Here is a 17,679-nt window from a genome sequence, read left to right as displayed (position 1 = left end):
CTTAAGTGCTTTCCAGCTCTGGTTCACATCTGTTACTAATGTTTAATTAGTAGTTTAATAAGCAAGGAAGTAAGAGTTGTCCAGTGAATTGGGTCCTATAATTGCAGAACTTGATCCCTGGCTCTGACACTACTACCCTCTTGGAGGGACTGATGTAATGACATGGTTTGTTTTGCCCATTTGCAAATGGAAATACCAATGCTTTCCTTTGCCAAGAGCTGGGATGGCAGAAGTAAGAGTGCCACATCAAAAGCTGATGCTGCTGGAAATGTGTCCAACAAGAATGTTAGGAACAGGTTGTTTACCCTGATGGTAGCGCAACACTGGAACAGGTGCCCAGGGAGGTGGTTGGGGTCCTATCCCTGGAGATATTCAAGGCGAGGCTCAACAGGGCTCTGGGCAACCTGATCTAGTTGAGGATGTCCCTGCTGACTGCAGAGGGGGTTGGACTGGCTGACCTTTGGAGGTCCCTTCCTCCACACAGACCATTCTATGATTCTGTGATTCCGAAAGGCATCAACCTTACCATCACTTATCTATTACCTTTGACAGGCCAGGGAGAGGATCTCTGCTTCTGTGGGGAGTTATACTGGGTGGTACTGGTGAGCAGTGGCGAGCAAATAAGGGGAGGCAAAGTGAGTACATGAAATGTAAAATTACACTGTGGAGGAGAAAGGGTCCACCAGCAAGCCCTCGGCCAGAGAAACTGTCCCGGTCCCACATAACTACAGGATGTGTTACCGTCAAACTCGGACACCGCGCCGGGCACGGGATTACTCTTGTAAGAATCTGCCCAGAGGGGACGATGCCACTTTACCACCCTCCGTGTCCCGCCGGGCATCCCCTGCCACTCCCTGGCACACTCGGCTCGGCGGCCGCCACCTCCCGCACGTCCGTGTCCGGGCGGGCGTGCTGCTGCCAGCGGCCCGCAGGGGGCGCAGCAGTGCTGCGAGGCCGCGGCGAGCGCTGCGGGAGCTGCCGCCGGGCGGCCCCTCCGCATTGTGCGGCCGTGCCGCTGCCTCTGGCCAGAGCGCGGGCGCGCCCCCAGCCGGGCCGCGCCTCCCTCGCCGAGCGCCGCGGCGCAGCCCGGGCACCGCCGAGCGTAGCCCCTCCGCGCCGCTCGCAAGGAGGTGAGCGCCGGGCGGGCAGCGAAGAGCTGTGCGCGCCCGCGGGGCTTCTCTGCGGGTGCGGGGAGAAGGGAGGAGAGGAGCGGGTGGGGGGCCGGGGGCGTGGAGAGGAGCGTGAGTGGGAAGATGCGGCACGGGGGGCACGGTGCCCGCAGCGCCGCGGAGCCGGGCGTGCCAGGGAGCGGCAGGAACCGCAGCCGCGGAAGCCGCCCTGCGCCGGCGGTACGGCACCTGCCGGGACAGGGCCGGGGCGCAGAGCCCACCTGAAGTTCCGGGGCAGGCGGTGTCGAGTCGGTATCTACATAGAAATGTCAAATATCCCTGCCGGCCAGGGGCGGGCGGCGGTGCGGAGCGCCCGGCGCGGGGAGCAGTGCCGGCGGGGAGCAGCGGGTCGTGCCGCAGGCAGCGGCTGGGGCTCACAGCCCTGCCGCTCTGGGGTAGGTATCGGCATGCGACCGGGAGCTGCCGTGGGAGGGAAATGCTGGGATCCCCCAGTCGCCCACCCACCCCGCTGGGTGATACAGCTCCTGAAGCACTTCGTGCTTCTTACTGCTCACGCAAAGGGAGTGTAGTCTGATGTTTACTAAATGAATCAGGAGCATAAAGATGTCAGAGATTATTTGGGACCTTTCCCTTTGTAAGGCGACTTTACTCCTCCTTTTCATAAGGTTTTCGTTACAGGCGAAAGCCGTGGGTATTTATGTCAAGAAACATGTTTGAAATGGAGTTTGGTGTGGAGTGGGTAATACTGACATAGCTTCCGGTGTCACTTTATGGTTAAAGTGGATACTTCAGCACAACAGCAGAGCTTCATAACAGGTTGCATTCACAAGTAAAGTTCTACCCTGTTTTAAAGGGAGACTGTATTTTGGATGCTTTGGTCAGGGCTGAGGGTCATCATCCCAGCTGCCTTTTGGGTTTTTTTTTCCACCCAAGATCTTAAAGCAGTCTACAGTGTCAGGTACTGGCACATTTTTTACTGTCCAGCTTAGAGAATTCAAGAAGATGGAGTGTCAGGTGAGTTGCTCAAGGTCATGCAGCAAAGCTGTGAATATAGCTAATTCCCATGTGGCCTGGTAAAAAAACGTATTGCCAGAAATTCTGGCATCCTTTTGCTAACCCCATGCTTTGCCAAATGTTTATGTATGAGCTGAGACAGTTTAAACAAGGAGCAAAAGAGAACCTCTGGGTGCAGATTTGTTTGGCAGAATGGGCAAGGTACAAGTGCTTTGAGGTTTTTAGGCAACTGCAGCTGAATAATTGAAACCTTTCTGGAACTGGAGGGCTCGAACACTATTAGTGAGTGCTTTTAGCTAATTCATTGGAGTTGAGGCAAATACAGTAAATACAAGCAACTGCAGCTGAGAGAGAGAGAAAAATAAGGGACATGGTGAGGCAGGTACTTTGGGTTGTTATGTACCTTCTTGCAATATTACAGTGCCGGTGTGAAAGGAACAGCGAGAGCTAGAAAGCTGAAGGTAGGTTTTGCTCACAGTGCCAAATGTGTCAGTGGTATTACTGCAATGTTTAAAGCAGGAATTGTCATGACTATTTAAAAAGAAAAAGGGGGGGTGGGAGTGGGAGGGGGGGAGGAGGGAGGGAGGTTGAGGGAGAGCACGGCTTGCAGCTGCATCCTCATGGTGTTCTTCCTTAGGCTCTGCATTGACGTCACAATGACACGGTGAAGCCGAGGACAGGAGCTGGGAACGGTTCTTCTGCTTCACTTTTGATAATTGAGTGAATTTGTTGCCGCTCTGCTCGTTCCAGCATGGCTAAGAGTGCAGAAGTGAAGCTGGCGATCTTTGGTCGAGCTGGCGTGGGCAAGTCAGGTATGTCTGTTGGCTGCTTTTCTTTTCCTCTTGCTTGTCATCAGGTAACTTTTTGCTCCCTCTGTGCAGACAAACGCTGTTCAAAAGGACAGCTGTGAACTTAATGTTGTAAGGGTGGTCAGAGATCAGGCCAGGAGTTCTCTCTTCCTTGATTTTCACATTTTTTTTTCTCCAGGTTCTCCAGAATAAAAAGTATTTTTATAATTGAAAAAACCAAACAAACCCACAACCAGGCAGCTTCCCACCCCAGCTCAATCCCACTTCTCATGAAGTGAGTTGGCATGATTCCTCTTTTCAACTGGAATAGAATTAGTAAGATTTAATTTGCCTCTTCATAGCTTGTGTTAGATGAAGGTGTTTATGCTATGCTCCCTATCCTCTAAGCTCACATCCTCTGTTAAATATTGGATGACTTCTGTACTAGCTGTAATTCTGGTGGATTTCCATGGGAAAAGTTAAACTGAGCAAGTCAAAGGCTTTTTATTCTCAGTGCTCTCTTGGATTTACACGTTTACCAAGGAAATAACGATGGGTAAAGTTTGCATATGGAGAGATCTTTTGAGACATTAACATAGTCTGGTGAGTTCACAGGGTAGAATCACAAGAGCTCCCCATAGATATTAAAAATCCATTTCTACAGCCAGTCTTGCCTTTGGAGCATAACATGAGGGTTTCAAGTAGTTTGGGGTGGGGTGGGGTGGGGTGTGCATTAACTTGATGTCTATGGGACCACTCCGACATGTCCTTGCACCGTGGGGGTGAGGAAACAAGGAGACTGAGTCTCATCTTGCTCCTCCTGTGCCAGTTTGGGAATTGTGAGATGGTGTTTATTTTAGACAAACATGCATAAGAAAAGCCAGGAGGTAGGATGTGCTGCTGGGAGCGTCAGGCTAGGATCTCAGCTGCCGTCAACCGGCTCTGGTTTCCCCAAGTATTAGAATAGTATCTTGTATTAGAATTGCCAAGGTTCTGGCTTGTAAATGTGTTACAGTTTCATTAACTTCAGAACAGTTTGTTTATAGACACACATTTAGCCAGAAGGTATTTTACCAGAACGCTTACCAGCGAGGTAGCTCTGTTAGCCTTCAGGAAAAAAAGGCATATGTGAGGCAGAGGTTGTTAGAGATTGTACTGCTTCCACAAAGACAAAGCAGATTGAATTTTACCTTTTGTTTTTTAGCAATGAAATACCTGAGGGAATGCTGAAAATACACTGGGAGGAGGTTGAATTGTTCTTTCTGCCCTGCTGCACTCACCCCATCCCTCTTTTGTATTTCGCAGTCCTGTCCAAGTTTTGCAAGTAACTTCAGTGGTTCTCCTTCTGGTTTGTCTTACATTCAGTTGATGGGTTCTGTGGTTCTCCAGTCCTTTGGCTGGATTCAAACTAATGCCAGAGGATGTGGAAGTTTTTTTGCAGGAAAACTGAAACACTAAAAGACCTCCACCCCACCCTCTGATATTCCTAATAATTTGAGAGCTTATATTTTTAAAAGTACAAAATTGCCAGTGAAATACAAAATTACCAGTGAAGTTCAAATGCCTCAGCAACACAGCATCAACCTTTTTTACCTGTTTGTATCCTTTTTTGTAGACCTCACTGTAGCAGGATTTTCTGGTAGAAATATTTTTCCTATCGTCCTCGAGCTGTGTGGGAGATAATTTTCAATGAGAAGCCAGCAGAAACATCCTAGTCCTTTGGAGTCCTCCTCTCTCTTTCATTTTTTTCCTCTCTTTGAGGTGCAAGGAAGTGTTACATAAAATATGACTAAGACCCTTCCATTTCGACTGTGACCACACATGTGAGTCTGAGTGGAAGTGATGGCGCAAATAAGTGGGCAGCACAGCAAGGTGAGCTTACAGGGATGGAGAAACAACACAGTGCTGTCAGATACCTCGACAAGAGCAGTAACTGTGCCTCCCAGAATCTCTAGCTTGCTTATGAAAACCCCTCTTGTATGTTCCCATAAAAGGATCCAGTTTCAACAGCTCAGCCAGCTCCAGAGAAATCATTGTGTGTGAGGCAGGGGGGAGGGAGTGTGTGTGTGTGTCTGAAAATACCTCTACGCCTGCAGCCAACAGTAGCAACAGTGGGAGGCTGTGAAAATGCTGTTACACCTTTGCTAAAAGCAGAGCTGCACACAACACACAGATAGTACCTTGCTCCACCACCATGAGGGTAGTGAGATGTGGAACAGGCTGCCCAAAGAGGCGGTGGAAACCTCATCCCTGCAAGTTTCTAAGGCCAGGCTGGGTGGGGCTCTGAGCAACCTGATCTAGTGTGAGGTGTCCCTGCCCATGGCAGAGGGGTTGGATCTTAATGATCCTTGAGGTCCCTTCCAAGGCTGACAATTCTGTGATTCTGTGTGATTCTGCTATATCAGTGTAGCTAGGAGCAGGCTGGATGAGGCTCTGGGCAGCCTGATCTAGTGTGGGGTGTCCCTGCCCATGGCAGGGGGGTTGGAACTAGATGATCCTTGTGGTCCCTTCCAACCCTGAATGAAACTATGAAACTATGAAACAATTCCCTGTCCCTGTGATCAGTTTGTGATGAGTTGTTGAGACAGGATCCTGTAGCTGTAGGTTAGCTGAGTAGGCTTGGTCAGACAGCTGAAAGATAAGCCAGACTCTGGAAGGAGGAATGCAAGGCAGAATGCTGGAGCACACTATATTCGTGCAAAGAAAAGGAGACATTGGGCGATAAATAAGGGCCACCGTAGTTGCCAAAAAGCTGTGCCAAAATATGGTCACTGGCTTGCTTTCTTGGCTCATCTTCTTTTGCTGAGGAAAAACCAGGCATTAGGTTCTTAATCTGGAAGTGGCTTCACCACCTGACAGCATCTGTGAAGTTACAGACACGCATTGTAATGTCCTGGAAAGGCTTCTCTTCCAGTTCCTGACCGCTACTTCGGATCAGTGAGTCAAAGGAGCTGTGAAGAGAGGAGTGTTGTGCTCCAGAATGTGTGGAGAATTAAAGCTGGCCCTCATGGACCGTGAGAGTCAATAGAACTGTTACCATGCCTGAGCTGAGGAGCACCCTAATCTCGTCATTAATGCTAGACAGCTGTTTAATAGGATACAAGATTCCTTCTTCTCCTATATAGTCTCTTCTGACTAATGCAAAGTTCTTCAGATATGAGGTGGGGATGTCAGAATAATAATAGCATCTCAAAAGACAGAAAAAGCAAAAAGGAGCAAAAGCAAGGGGAACCAAAACTTTTCTCTACTTTCTTGCTGCTTGTCAAGTTTTTGTGGTTCAAAGGTTTGAAAAACAAATGGGGGTAAAGCAAGTCTGAGTGTCCTCCTGTGTGCTCCTTCCTTGCCCGGTCTCCTTCTACCTGCTGGAGAAGGCCAGCAGAATTGCTAATCAACAAACCTGTCCTGTTTTGGTGTTTATTTAATGTAGACTTAATCCTTTGAAAAAGAGGAGAAGAAGCAAACCCACACAGGCAGAGGCAGGTAAGAGTGATCTAGTGAGCCACTTAGTTCAGAATTACCCTCAGTAGTAAATCACTGGGCAGCTCATCTGGGCAAGCTACCTGGGCAAGTTCGTCAGGTATAAAGATCCCAGCCTGCTCTTGTACACTGGACTGGATGCTCCACCATTCACCCAGTTCTTATTGCATAAAAATTGCATGAAAATGTCTTTCAACTAGCTGAAAAAAAAAACCCAACTAACAACAAACCATCAACAAAACAGATGAGGATCTCTGCCTGAGCCAAGGAGCACTTTGCTGCTGCTTCACTTGGGAAGAAGAGGAGACACTGTGGGTGGGAAGGGACATTCCAAATCCCTGCTATAGATAACAGGGCTGCACCTCCTAATTTGGGCTAGAGTCAAGCATCACTGAGAGGGAGAAAGAGAGCTTTAAAAATCTTTTTCTCTATGTCCAAGAGGAATTTGGAGAGAGTGGAGGATTAAATATGAAGTGATTTGCTTAAACAGTGCTGATTGAATTGTTCTTCTGCCGAATCCTGCAGCTTCATTCCTATGGTAACAAAAGTTAGCATTTCCTGAAGAGTTCCTTTTGAAAATACAGTAGTAACAATTAATAGAGACTTAAAGGCCTTGTTCTTCCATGTTATCACAAGGTACAGTACGTGCCCAGAAAGCTAAAGAGGAGTGAAAATGTAGGAAGCAGGAGGAGAAAATAAGGGCATGTACTGGACAGCACTGCATGGTCGATGCTTTCCAGCTCATAATTCAGTTGACTACGAATACTCACAATACTTCTGCTTAGGAGCCTTTCTATTTTGGCCAAGAAAAGGAGAAAATGTCCAGCTGCAGCATGTGCTGTCCAACTTGCCTTTTTGCTCTCTGTGTGCCAGGCTGAATATTCCAAGTTTCTGTGTGCCCAGCCATGGGCAGTTCTTGTGTGTCTGGATGAGCTGTGCGGCTGCAGCTGTGGTATGTGGCATGGAAGTGTGTGTGGTTCCTACTGGTGCTTAAGCATACTCAAGATATGAAGCTACTAAAGCTCCCCCAGTAAATGTGTGTCTGCTTCTAGGCAGCTATGCAAAACATTTTCTTATGCAATGAGGTACATGAGACATGGAGCTGTTGTCACCTTTTGATCCAGCAGAAGCTCAGATGCTTGCATTTGGGCAAGAATCACAGAATGTTGGAGGTTAGAAGGTGATGAGTAAAGAGGCATCAGTAAATGCCATCCTGCAAAGAGCCTGCCCCATCTCAGACATGAATCATAGAATGGTCAGGGTTGGAAGGGATCTCAAGGATCATCTAGTTCCAACCCCCCTGCCATGGGCAGGGACACCTCACACTACAGCAGGTTGCTCACAGCCACATCCAGCCTGGCCTTAAAAACCTCCAGGGATGAGGGTTCCACCTGCTTGGGCAACCTGTGCCAGTGTCTCACCACCCTCATGGGGAAGAACTTCTTCATAACATCCAATCTCAATCTACCCACTTCTAACTTTGCTCCATTCCCCCTAGTCCTATCACTACCTGACATCCTAAGAAGTCCTTCCCCAGCTTTCTTGTATCCCTCTAAAGATGCAGGAAGGCCACAATAAGGTCTCCTTGGAGCGTTCTCTTCTCCAGACTGAACAGCCCCAACTCTCTCAGTGTGTCCTCATAGGAGAGGTGCTCCAGCCCTCTGCTCATCCTTGTGACTCTTCTCTGGACATGTTCCAGCATGAAGAAGATCTCACCTGGATTTGAAAGTTCCTGCAGGACAAATTCAAGCAGCAGCCAGGCCAGAGAGGCCTGCAACACATCTGTATTTTCTTTTCATTATTTGGGAATATGTCTGAAATGCACTACCAGGCATCTCTTCACTGAATCCAGCATCACCACCACACCACTCCAGCTCCCCCCCCTATCAAAAAAAGAGTGTGGATTATTGGGAAAGAAGCCCATTTCAAAGTGATTTTTCAGCTCCACAAATCCCTGCTCATCTGTTTTCTCCCACTGGTTTCATTTTGGGGACTTCTGGTGAAGAAACATGAGATATTAAGGAGTTATTAGTCATCAAGCTCACAGCTCTGCTAGTGAGGCAGGGAAAGCTACCACAAAAGCTTCAAAGCCCATGCTATACCAACTGATGTATCGAGGGAGGATTGCTGTAATAAGGTGCCTCTGAAATCCAGAAATGTGGGTGGAAGGAGACTGGATTTAATGATTGAGGGTGGGTTTTTTTTTTGGGGGGGTGGATTTTTGTTTGTTTGTTTGTGTTTTGGTGGGTGTTTTTTGTTTCCACACTGATTGCTTTTACAGCCTCTTTGTTCTTAAGAACAGCAAGGACAACCAGATGCTGAAGTGATTAGTCAGTGATCGCAGAATCACCAAGGTTGGAAGAGACCTCAAAGATCATTAAGTCCAACCTGTCACCACAGACCTCATGACTAAACCATAGCACCAAGTGCCACGTCCAATCCCCTCTTGAACACCTCCAGGGATGGTGACTCCACCACCTCCCTGGGCAGCACATTCCAATGGTGAATGATTCTCTCAGTGAAGAACTTTCTCCTCACCTCCAGCCTAAACTTCCCCTGGTGCAGCTTGAGACTGTGTCCTCTTGTTCTGGTGCTGGTTGCTTGAGAGAAGAGACCATCTCCCTCCTGGATACAACCTCCCTTCAGGTACTTGTAGAGAGCAATAAGGTCTCCCCTGAGCCTCCTCTTCTCCAGGCTAAGCAACCCCAGCTCCCTCAGCCTCTCCTCACAGGGCTGTGCTCATGGCCTCTCCCCAGCCTCGTTGCCCTTCTCTGGACACTATCAAGAGTCTCAATGTACTTCTTAAACTGAGGGCCCCAGAACTGGACACAGGACTCAAGGTGTGATCAAGCTTAATACCTACTCAATCAATTGTCTCCTAATATTTCATTGGTAAAGTATTTATTAAGCAATCCTACTTTTTGCATCCTCCTCTTTTACGATTTCCAGCCAGGTACAGGGCCACTGAAGGTACTGTACCTGCTAGTAGAAACGGAACAGCAATTAGGTGACTCTGAGTGAGGGATTTTTTTGTTTGTTTTTATTCTCCCCCAAGCATGCAAATGAGTCACGCTGGAGCAGATAATATTGCAAGCAACCAGTTGCATTAACATGACCTTTCCACACTCCGGTCCAGTGGATGACACTGATGCCTGTGTGGAGGATGTGATACCTCTATGGAGGGTGAGTCCTGGGCTCAGGGACCAGTGACATAAACCATAGAATTGTTAGGGTTGGAAGGGACCTCAAGGATCATCTAGTTCCAACCCCCCTGCAGGGACACCTCACACTACAGCAGGTTGCTCACAGCCACATCCAGCCTGGCATTAAAAATCTTCAGGGATGAGGCTTCCACCACCTCCCTGGGCAACCTGTGCCAGTCTCTCCCCACCCTCATAGGGAAGAACTTCTTTCTAACATCCAATCTGAATCTACCCATTTCTAGTTTTGTTCCACCCCCCCCAGTCCTATCACTCCCTGACACCCTAAAAAGTCCCTCCCCAGCCTTCTTGTAGCCCCCTTCAGATACTGGAAGGCCACAATTATGTCTCCTCAGAGCCTTCTCTTCTCCAGACTGAACAGCCCCAATTCCCTCAGTCTGTCCTCATAGCAGAGCAGCTCCAGCCCTCTGATCATCCTCATGGCCCTTCTCTGGACATGTTCCAACATGTCCAGATCCTTCTCATAACACAGGCTCCAGAACTGGATGCATTACTCCAGGTGGGGTCCCACCAGAGCGGAGTAGAAGGGGAGAAATCACTGTCACCTCTGAATGTGTGGCCCTGAGAGTTCTTGCTATGCCATCAAGGAGAGATACTGCTCATGTGGTGGCCCAACCATGTACATTTTTGGATAGGCAAATTGTGCATCAACCAAGTACAGAGTGCTGCTGGGATCAGGTGTACCTGTGGGGATCCTGAGGATCCTACTTGGAAAAGCCCTACTATCCCTACCACACAGATACAAGCTCTTTGTCAGCAGCTGTGGGACAACCAGCCTTCCTTAAACTTTCTCAGCACTGCATTTGTTGATCCTCTTTATACTAAAAGTGAAGAGAGGGAGCACCAAGAACTTGGGCTGGACACAAAAGCATTTGCTCTGAGTGACGAGACCTTCTACTTGCATCTGTTACTTTCTCCCTTTCCTCCTCTTGTTTTCCTGTCCATGGTTCACTGTAGCCTTGCCCTTGGTGCAGAAAGCATTCATGCTCAGCTCGACATTTGATCTTCCTTCTGGCTAACCAAGGAATAATAAAATGCAGAATTCCTCTAGCCAAATGCCAACATTGTTCATTCAAGCATAACTACCTTCCCTGTTCCATCTCATTTAACCACATCTGACATCGGCTCTACCTGCATCCTCTCTGAGCAGCTGGTGGCAGCTGTTAGAGCTAAGACTAGTCCTGCTGTTCTTTGTTTCTGTTTAGGTTTGGCTAAATATAGCCAGCTGTTTGATTACTGGGGAAGGAATGCCAGGATTCAAGATTTATGTCTGCAGCACAGATTTTTCTCCAGGCCTGGGCCCAGCCACCCCCTGCAGCTCTTGCCTTGATAAGAGAGCCATCCTGCCCACTCCTATCTCCTGTGGTCGTTGCAAAAGACAGCAGAGACTCTTCCTGGGGGAGTTCCAGGAATCCTTTGCTAGTTTTTACTGCAAAACCTTGCAGTGTTTGTGGCTGGTCTGCTGTTCCCTACCAGCTCACTGATACCTCTCTGGCTGCTGATCTTAATGAGTCCTTTCAGAAATGCTAAGATTTTTATTCTTCCACAAACTTGTTCTTTACCTCCTTGACATCTGGGGTCCTTGTCTACCTCTTGCCTTGCATATACTTTCTTTACTTCATTTCTTCTCTGCTGTTACCCTTCACTTTCCTCTTGCCAGTTTAGTACTTGTTCCCTAAAACCTGTATGTGATAGAGTCATTTCTGCTTTGTACATTACATGAAAACTTCATATTTACAGTTGCTGTCTCATCCTCCTCCCTTAGTGCTTCCTCCCATCTCTATTTCTCATCTCCAGCTCCTTTGTTACTCTTTGCCAATACTGTTAGTGCAGCATTAAAGGCTCAGTGCATGAGATCCAGGTGAGATTACCTGGCAGCAGTGATGTGATATGGCAAGGAACAGCCACTCTGAAGTGGTTCTTAGTGGCCTGGAAACCATTCTCTGGCTTGAACTTTGAGGATGCTCCAAAGATTGACTTCTTCAGACAGTCATTGTCAGACGCCAGCTTCACACTGGCTGAAAAGGGAAAGAGTGTACATCTTTACATAGCTAGCCTTGATCATGGAAGTGGATAAATTTGCCTGGTTTTGCTTTGCAGCAGAGGAGAAACAAGTTACATCTGTCTTCCCCAAGCAAACTTCTTCTGCATTCATCTCTGTGCTGCTCGTACAGCTTCTGTATTTATAGCACCCAAGAATAAATATTCAAGTGTATGAAAAACTTCACACAGCCTTAAAGTAGGAGGATCAACAAAATGCTTTAGACTGCAGCTGAGCTGTGGTTACAGGGCTGTCATTAGCTGCTGTTGACTGAAGGTGTTTGTACCCTCTCACTGCATGCCTGGCAGGCACTCCCAACACTGGGGTGAGCAGAAGAGTGGAAGAACTGCTGTAAGACAGCAGTGGGCAAGGAAACTCTGGCATCCACATTCATTTGCTGCTTTCATTCCAAGCCTGTGTTTGCTTGGTGTTAATGACAGTCTGTTATTATACCCACTGCTGCAGAAGGCAGTTACAACTTTGGGAGAAGTCAACCCTTGTCCTTCCTTCCTTTTCCACACACGATTTGAGGGGCACTGCCCTATTGCCACTATACCAGTTATGGGAGTTCCACCTCACCAGCTCTCAACCTGAGGACAAGAGGGACAGGGATCTACTGGAGTCCAACAGAGGGCTACCAGGATGACTGAGGGACTGGAGCATGTGCCCTGTGAGGAGAGGCTGAGAGACCTGGGGCTTAGTCTGGAGAAGAGAAAACTGCAAGGGGATTTAATAAATGTTGATAAACATCTGAGGGCTGGGGGTCAAGAGGGAGGGGACTCACTTGCACCCTGTGACAGGACAAGGGACAATGGATATAAACTACAGCACAGAAGGATCCACCTCAACATGAGGAGGAACTTCTTTACTTCTGTGAGGGTCACAGAGCGCTGGAACAGGCTGCCACAGAGAGGTTGTGGAGTCTCCTTCTCTGGAGACTTTCCAGCCCCATCTGGATGTGTTCCTGTGTGACCTGTGCTGGATTCTATGGCCCTGCTCTGGTAGGGGGGGGTTGGACTGGAAGATCTCCAGAGATCCCTTCCAACCCCTAACATCCTGTGATCCTGTGCTGTTTAAACTAGCACTGCCTTCCATTTTTCTCAGATCAATGCAGCTCCCCTGGTTATTATTTTTTTCTTTACTTCTACCTCTTCTCAGAGTCAGAAAAATATCTGAGAAGGGAGGTGCATCTCTTTCTCTTGCCTTTTCATAATGCAGAATGGGAAAAGTACTTTTTCTTTTATGATTGTTTCCCACCAGGCAGAACATTCACGCTGCAGGAGTTAGTTTCTAATGGGTTTGCCATGTAGGTGTTGGGAAATGCTATATATCATGGTAGCAATGCTGTAGATAACTCATATTCTATGCATACAGGATGAAAAGATGAATGGCAAGAGAAGCATGAAGCCCTGGGGAAGGAAGTAGTAGATATATTAAACATATGTGCAGCTTTAAAATGCCATAGAATTTGGCTGGAGTCCCCAGCTGCCTTTCCAGAAATGTTAGACAGTAGTCTGCACACAGGAAAATGAGAGAGTGTGTTGAAAACATCAAGCCTGGTTTTGAAAGCAGATGAAGCTCCTGGTGTTCACAGGTTGGTTTGCTGCTGCTGCTGAGGGGTCAGCAGAAAGGAAGCTGCAGACAAGCAAGAGCAGAGGCCTGGGGCAGCAATGCACTGCTGTGTGGGAACTGTTTAGATAAGTGGCTTGAAAAGTTTTCAAGCTGGAAGGATGCAACTGGATAGCACATAGGATACACTCTCCCAGGGAGGGAATTTCTTTAGCACTTGAACAGCACGCTAGCTTTCCAAGGGGCTGTGGGAACAAGAGCCACCACCATGACCCCCCTGCGAGGCATGTCGCTATGACTATCCTCAAGTGGCCAATATGGAGACTAAGGCAAAGAGAGGAGGAGCCTGGTGGTGTCAAGTCACCAGGGGAATTGTGACTCAGGCATTGCACAATCTTCTTTCCATGATTTCTCCTCAGGGCCAGGGCTGCTGAGATCCAGTCTGCAGATGGCTGCCAGACAGGCAGTAGCTGCCCAGCATCTGAGCCCCAACCACTACAGGGCCTGAGGGATCCCTTGTGACCATTTATGGCCCATTAATTATTGATAGCAAAATAAAGAACTGAAATAACATTTATTTTCATTAAAAATGTGCTTGGCAATCCTATCTTCCACTACTTACCCAGTAGGGCTTAATTCCCTTATGACCCACAGGACCACAAGCATAAAAGGGGCTTGTCTTTACCTTCTCTCTCCCCTTCATGCAGCTATATTTGCCATCCAACTCTTAGTGTAGCTACAACACAATCTATCACATATTTGCACAGTCATAGCATCATAGAATCAATAAGGTTGGAAAAGACCTCAAAGATCATCAAGTCCAACCTGTCACCCAACACCTCATGACTACTAAACCATGGCACCAAGTGCCACATCCAATCCCCTCTTGAACACCTCCAGGGACGGTGACTCTACCACCTCCCTGGCCAGCATGTTCCAAGGGCTAAGAACTTTCTCTGGGAAGAACTTTCTCCTCGCCTTGAGCCTAAACTTCCCCTGGCACAGCTTGAGAATGTGTCCTCTTGTTCTGGTGCTGGTTGCCTGAGAGAAGAGACCAACCCTTATACTCTAAGGGACTGCTTTGTTTTCAGTGGCTTATCTGTGTGCCTGCCATGATGTGGTGGGTTGAAATTCCACACCCCCAACATTAAGTTTGCCAGCCCAGCCCATCTGGAAGCAAGTGGAAGCTGTATTTACAGGCAAAACTACAATTTACAATGGAATGCAATGGATATGTACAAAACATCCAGGGTTTACAATATTTACAGGTATTTACAATTAATAAACAAGCACAAGAACCCCCCTGGTCAAAGACCAGGGTGTGCTACTAGCTTCTCCTTCTGTGCCTACCCAGATGCCCCTGTACAAAAGGGAGTAAGGACTGAAAAGCAGAGAAGTTAATACCAAAACAATGCAGCCAAGGTCAAGCAGAAGCAAGTTAGTATCTCTCCCCAGAGCGAAGAAGCGAGAGGCGAAAAAGGATTGTTTTGGTACAACCAGTTTAAGTTCCTTATCTCTTCCAGTGGGATTGTTTAGAATTATCTTTATTTTCCTTTTTCACAGCCAATAGTGATTTGTTTACATTTTACTACTTTTCTGCTCAAGATCTGTGAAAAAAAATTAAAGGCATAGCCTTTAAAGCTACCACACATGAGAAACGAAATACCCACTCCCCACAACGGAGGAAGCCAGTTATACAGAGCTGTCAGCCACGATCTTTCCCTGACCTACCCAGCAATTGCAGTGTCCCCTTGAGGAGCTTTACAAGTAAGAACTTCAAGTCTGACATTTGGAGCAGGAAAGTGCAAGGAAGAATGTGGAAGGCAAAAAACCAGAGCAGGCTATTTATTCCTTCACTGAAATGAGGCTGCAGAGTAAATAGAAATATATAGAAGAGTCACCATAGAAGAATGTGGTATTAGACCCCTGAGAAAGAAAACAAACAAAAAGCTACAAACAAAACAGCCTCCCAAACCCCACACTCCTCTAAATGTGGGGCATGGGAGTATGAGTGCCAAGACAAACATCTTGTGTTAACCAACCTCAGTGGCAGAGTCTGTGACACCAAGCACTACTGCTGAACCCAACCAGAGAGTATAATAGTATCATAGTATCAGACAGGGTTGGAAGGGACCACAAGGATCATCTAGTTCCAACCCCCCTGCCATGGGCAGGGACACCCCACACTACAGCAGGCTGGCCAGAGCCTCATCCAGCCTGGGCTTAAACACCTCCAGGGACGGGGCCTCAACCACCTCCCTGGGCAACCCATTCCAGGGCTTCACCACTCTCATGGGGAAGAACTTCCTCCTCACCTCCAGCCTGAATCTCCCCACCCCCAGCTTCATTCCATTCCCCCTAGTCCTATCACTACCTGAGATCCTTGAAGTCCCTCCCCAGCCTTCTTGTAGGCCCCCTTCAGATACTGGAAGGCCACAATTAGGTCACCTCAGAGATGCTTGTGGTGCCTTCACTGGAACTGCTTTGGCTTTAGGATGACCTCCAACGTGAAATAATTTAATAGTGATGAGCCACAGCATGAGTTTGTCCCACAAATCCATACCCTTTAGACCTATTTAGGCTGGATGTTAGGAAGAAGTTCTTCCCAAAAAGAGAGATTGGCCATTGGAATGTGCTGCCCAGGGAGGTGGTGGAGTCACCATCCCTGGAGGTGTTTAAGAAGAGACTGGATGAGGCACTTGGTGCCATGGTTTAGTTGATTAGATGGTGCTGGGTGATAGGTTGGACTCAATAATGTCAAAGGTCTTTTCCAACCTGGTCTATTCTATTCTATTCTATTCTATTCTATTCTATTCTATTCTATTCTATTCTATTCTATTCTATTCTATTCTATTCTATTCTATTCTATCCAACTCTACTCTACTCCATTCCATTCCATTCCATTCCATTCCATTCCATTCCATTCCATTCCATTCCATTCCATTCCATTCCATTCCATGCCATTCCATTCCATTCCATTCCCAGGCAAAGTTTATCACCAATTAAGGAAACATGACCTCTATCACAAGATTATCCAAGGAGGGTGTGTCAGAGTTCTCATTCATGTATATGTTTAGAAAGGTGCTCTTCAGTACCATTTGGTATTGTACTCATTCTGGCAGTGGGTGCCTGCTTACCCTAGCTGAGGATCCAGCCACACAAGCTTCTTTACTTAGCTGGGTGTGTAAATTGGGCTGTCCACCTCTCACTACTGTGCTGAGCCCACACAAATCACCTTTCCCCTTGCTGCAAGAGGGATCTGAGGAATTTGTCTTGCTTCCTGACCACAGCCAAGAAATTCAGTAAAGCAGGAGGATTGAGAGCTCTTGTAATTCATACCACAGCAAGTGGAACTGCAGATGTGGCCCTTGTATCCACTCCTGTTTATTTATGTTTACCTTGCTGATCAAATTACAAGAACAGGGAGCACAGCAATTTTCCCATAAGGATGCAGAAGCCTGAAAGAGCAACACCTGCATCTGAAGAGCTGCAGACAGAAAGGTTGGAGACAGCAAGAAGCAACTTGATCCAGGACACAGCTTATTGCATTTTAGTTATCAAATATTCATACACTCTGTCCTATTGAGGACCTTGTGACTAAAGAAATAGGCTTAGAGATAGAGCTGTGAATAATGTCACTAGAGGCTGGCCAACCTATCACCCAACACCATCTAATCAACTAAACCATGGCACCAAGTGCCCCATCCAGTCTCTTCCTAAACACCTGCAGGGTTGGTGACTCCACCACCTCCCTGGGCAGCACATCCCAATGGCCAATCTCTCTTTCTGGGAAGAACTTCTTCCTAACATCCAGCCTAAACCTTCCCTGGCACAGCTTGAGAATGTGTCCTCTTGTTCTGGTGCTGATTGCCTGGGAGAAGACACCAACCTCCACCTCTCCACAACCTCCCTTCAGGTAGTTGTAGACATCAATAGCTACTGTAGACAGCAATAACATGGGCTGGTCTTAGATGGAAAACGTTCCAAAGTGGTCACAGATTTAATAAGTTGAATCTGCAAATCAAAAGTCTCCTCATTAAGTGTCAGTGAAGGAAGGAATCACTAATGAGCTGTACTGGTAAGACATGAAAAGTAAATGATGCAAAATAAATGACACCAAAGAAGCAATCCAAGCTCGTTTCTGCTTGAAAGGAAGTGACTGATCAGCCTAAATGGCTCAGACCCATTTGGAGGGAGAAGCAGACCTGTCCTCAGAACACTATCTGACCACCCTTCTCCTCATATAGCTGATACTGTCTCACTAAAATGGGTAGTTTCAGATGGGATGTTAAGAAGAAGTTCTTCCCCATGAGGGTGGTGAGACACTGGCACAGGTTGCCCAGGGAGGTGGGGGAAGCCTCATGCCTGGAGGTTTTTAAGGCCAGGCTGGATGTGGCTGTGAGCAACCTGTTGTAGTGTGAGGTGTCCCTGCCCACGGC

The 17,679-nt window shown here is 47.5% G+C and overlaps 1 protein-coding gene across 3 annotated transcripts in view; it reads left to right on the top strand.

The window, feature by feature from the left end:
- Positions 1-1,047: 1,047 nt before the first annotated feature.
- RERG (RAS like estrogen regulated growth inhibitor) overlaps positions 1,048-17,679 on the top strand; it is a 155,848-nt gene continuing 139,216 nt past the window's right edge. For 2 of the 3 annotated variants that reach the window (XR_010987778.1, XM_068141872.1), the window contains exons 1-2: positions 1,048-1,130; positions 2,782-2,956. Coding sequence is in view for 2 of the 3 variants with exons in the window: in XM_068141872.1 (XP_067997973.1) it covers positions 2,896-2,956 (61 nt within the window). In the remaining variant the exon portion in view is untranslated. Of the gene's footprint in view, positions 1,131-1,545; positions 1,565-2,781; positions 2,957-17,679 lie in introns of those variants that run through there. The other variant, XM_068141873.1, reaches the window with a different exon arrangement.

The sequence above is a fragment of the Melanerpes formicivorus genome, unplaced genomic scaffold, assembly GCF_026170545.1.
Source record: "Melanerpes formicivorus ecotype bairdi unplaced genomic scaffold, bMelFor1.0.p_v2 SCAF_8, whole genome shotgun sequence".
In the NCBI taxonomy this organism is placed as follows: domain Eukaryota; kingdom Metazoa; phylum Chordata; class Aves; order Piciformes; family Picidae; genus Melanerpes; species Melanerpes formicivorus.
The sequence above is the reverse complement of the archived record's forward strand: the minus strand, read 5'-3'. Positions and strand labels throughout refer to the sequence as shown.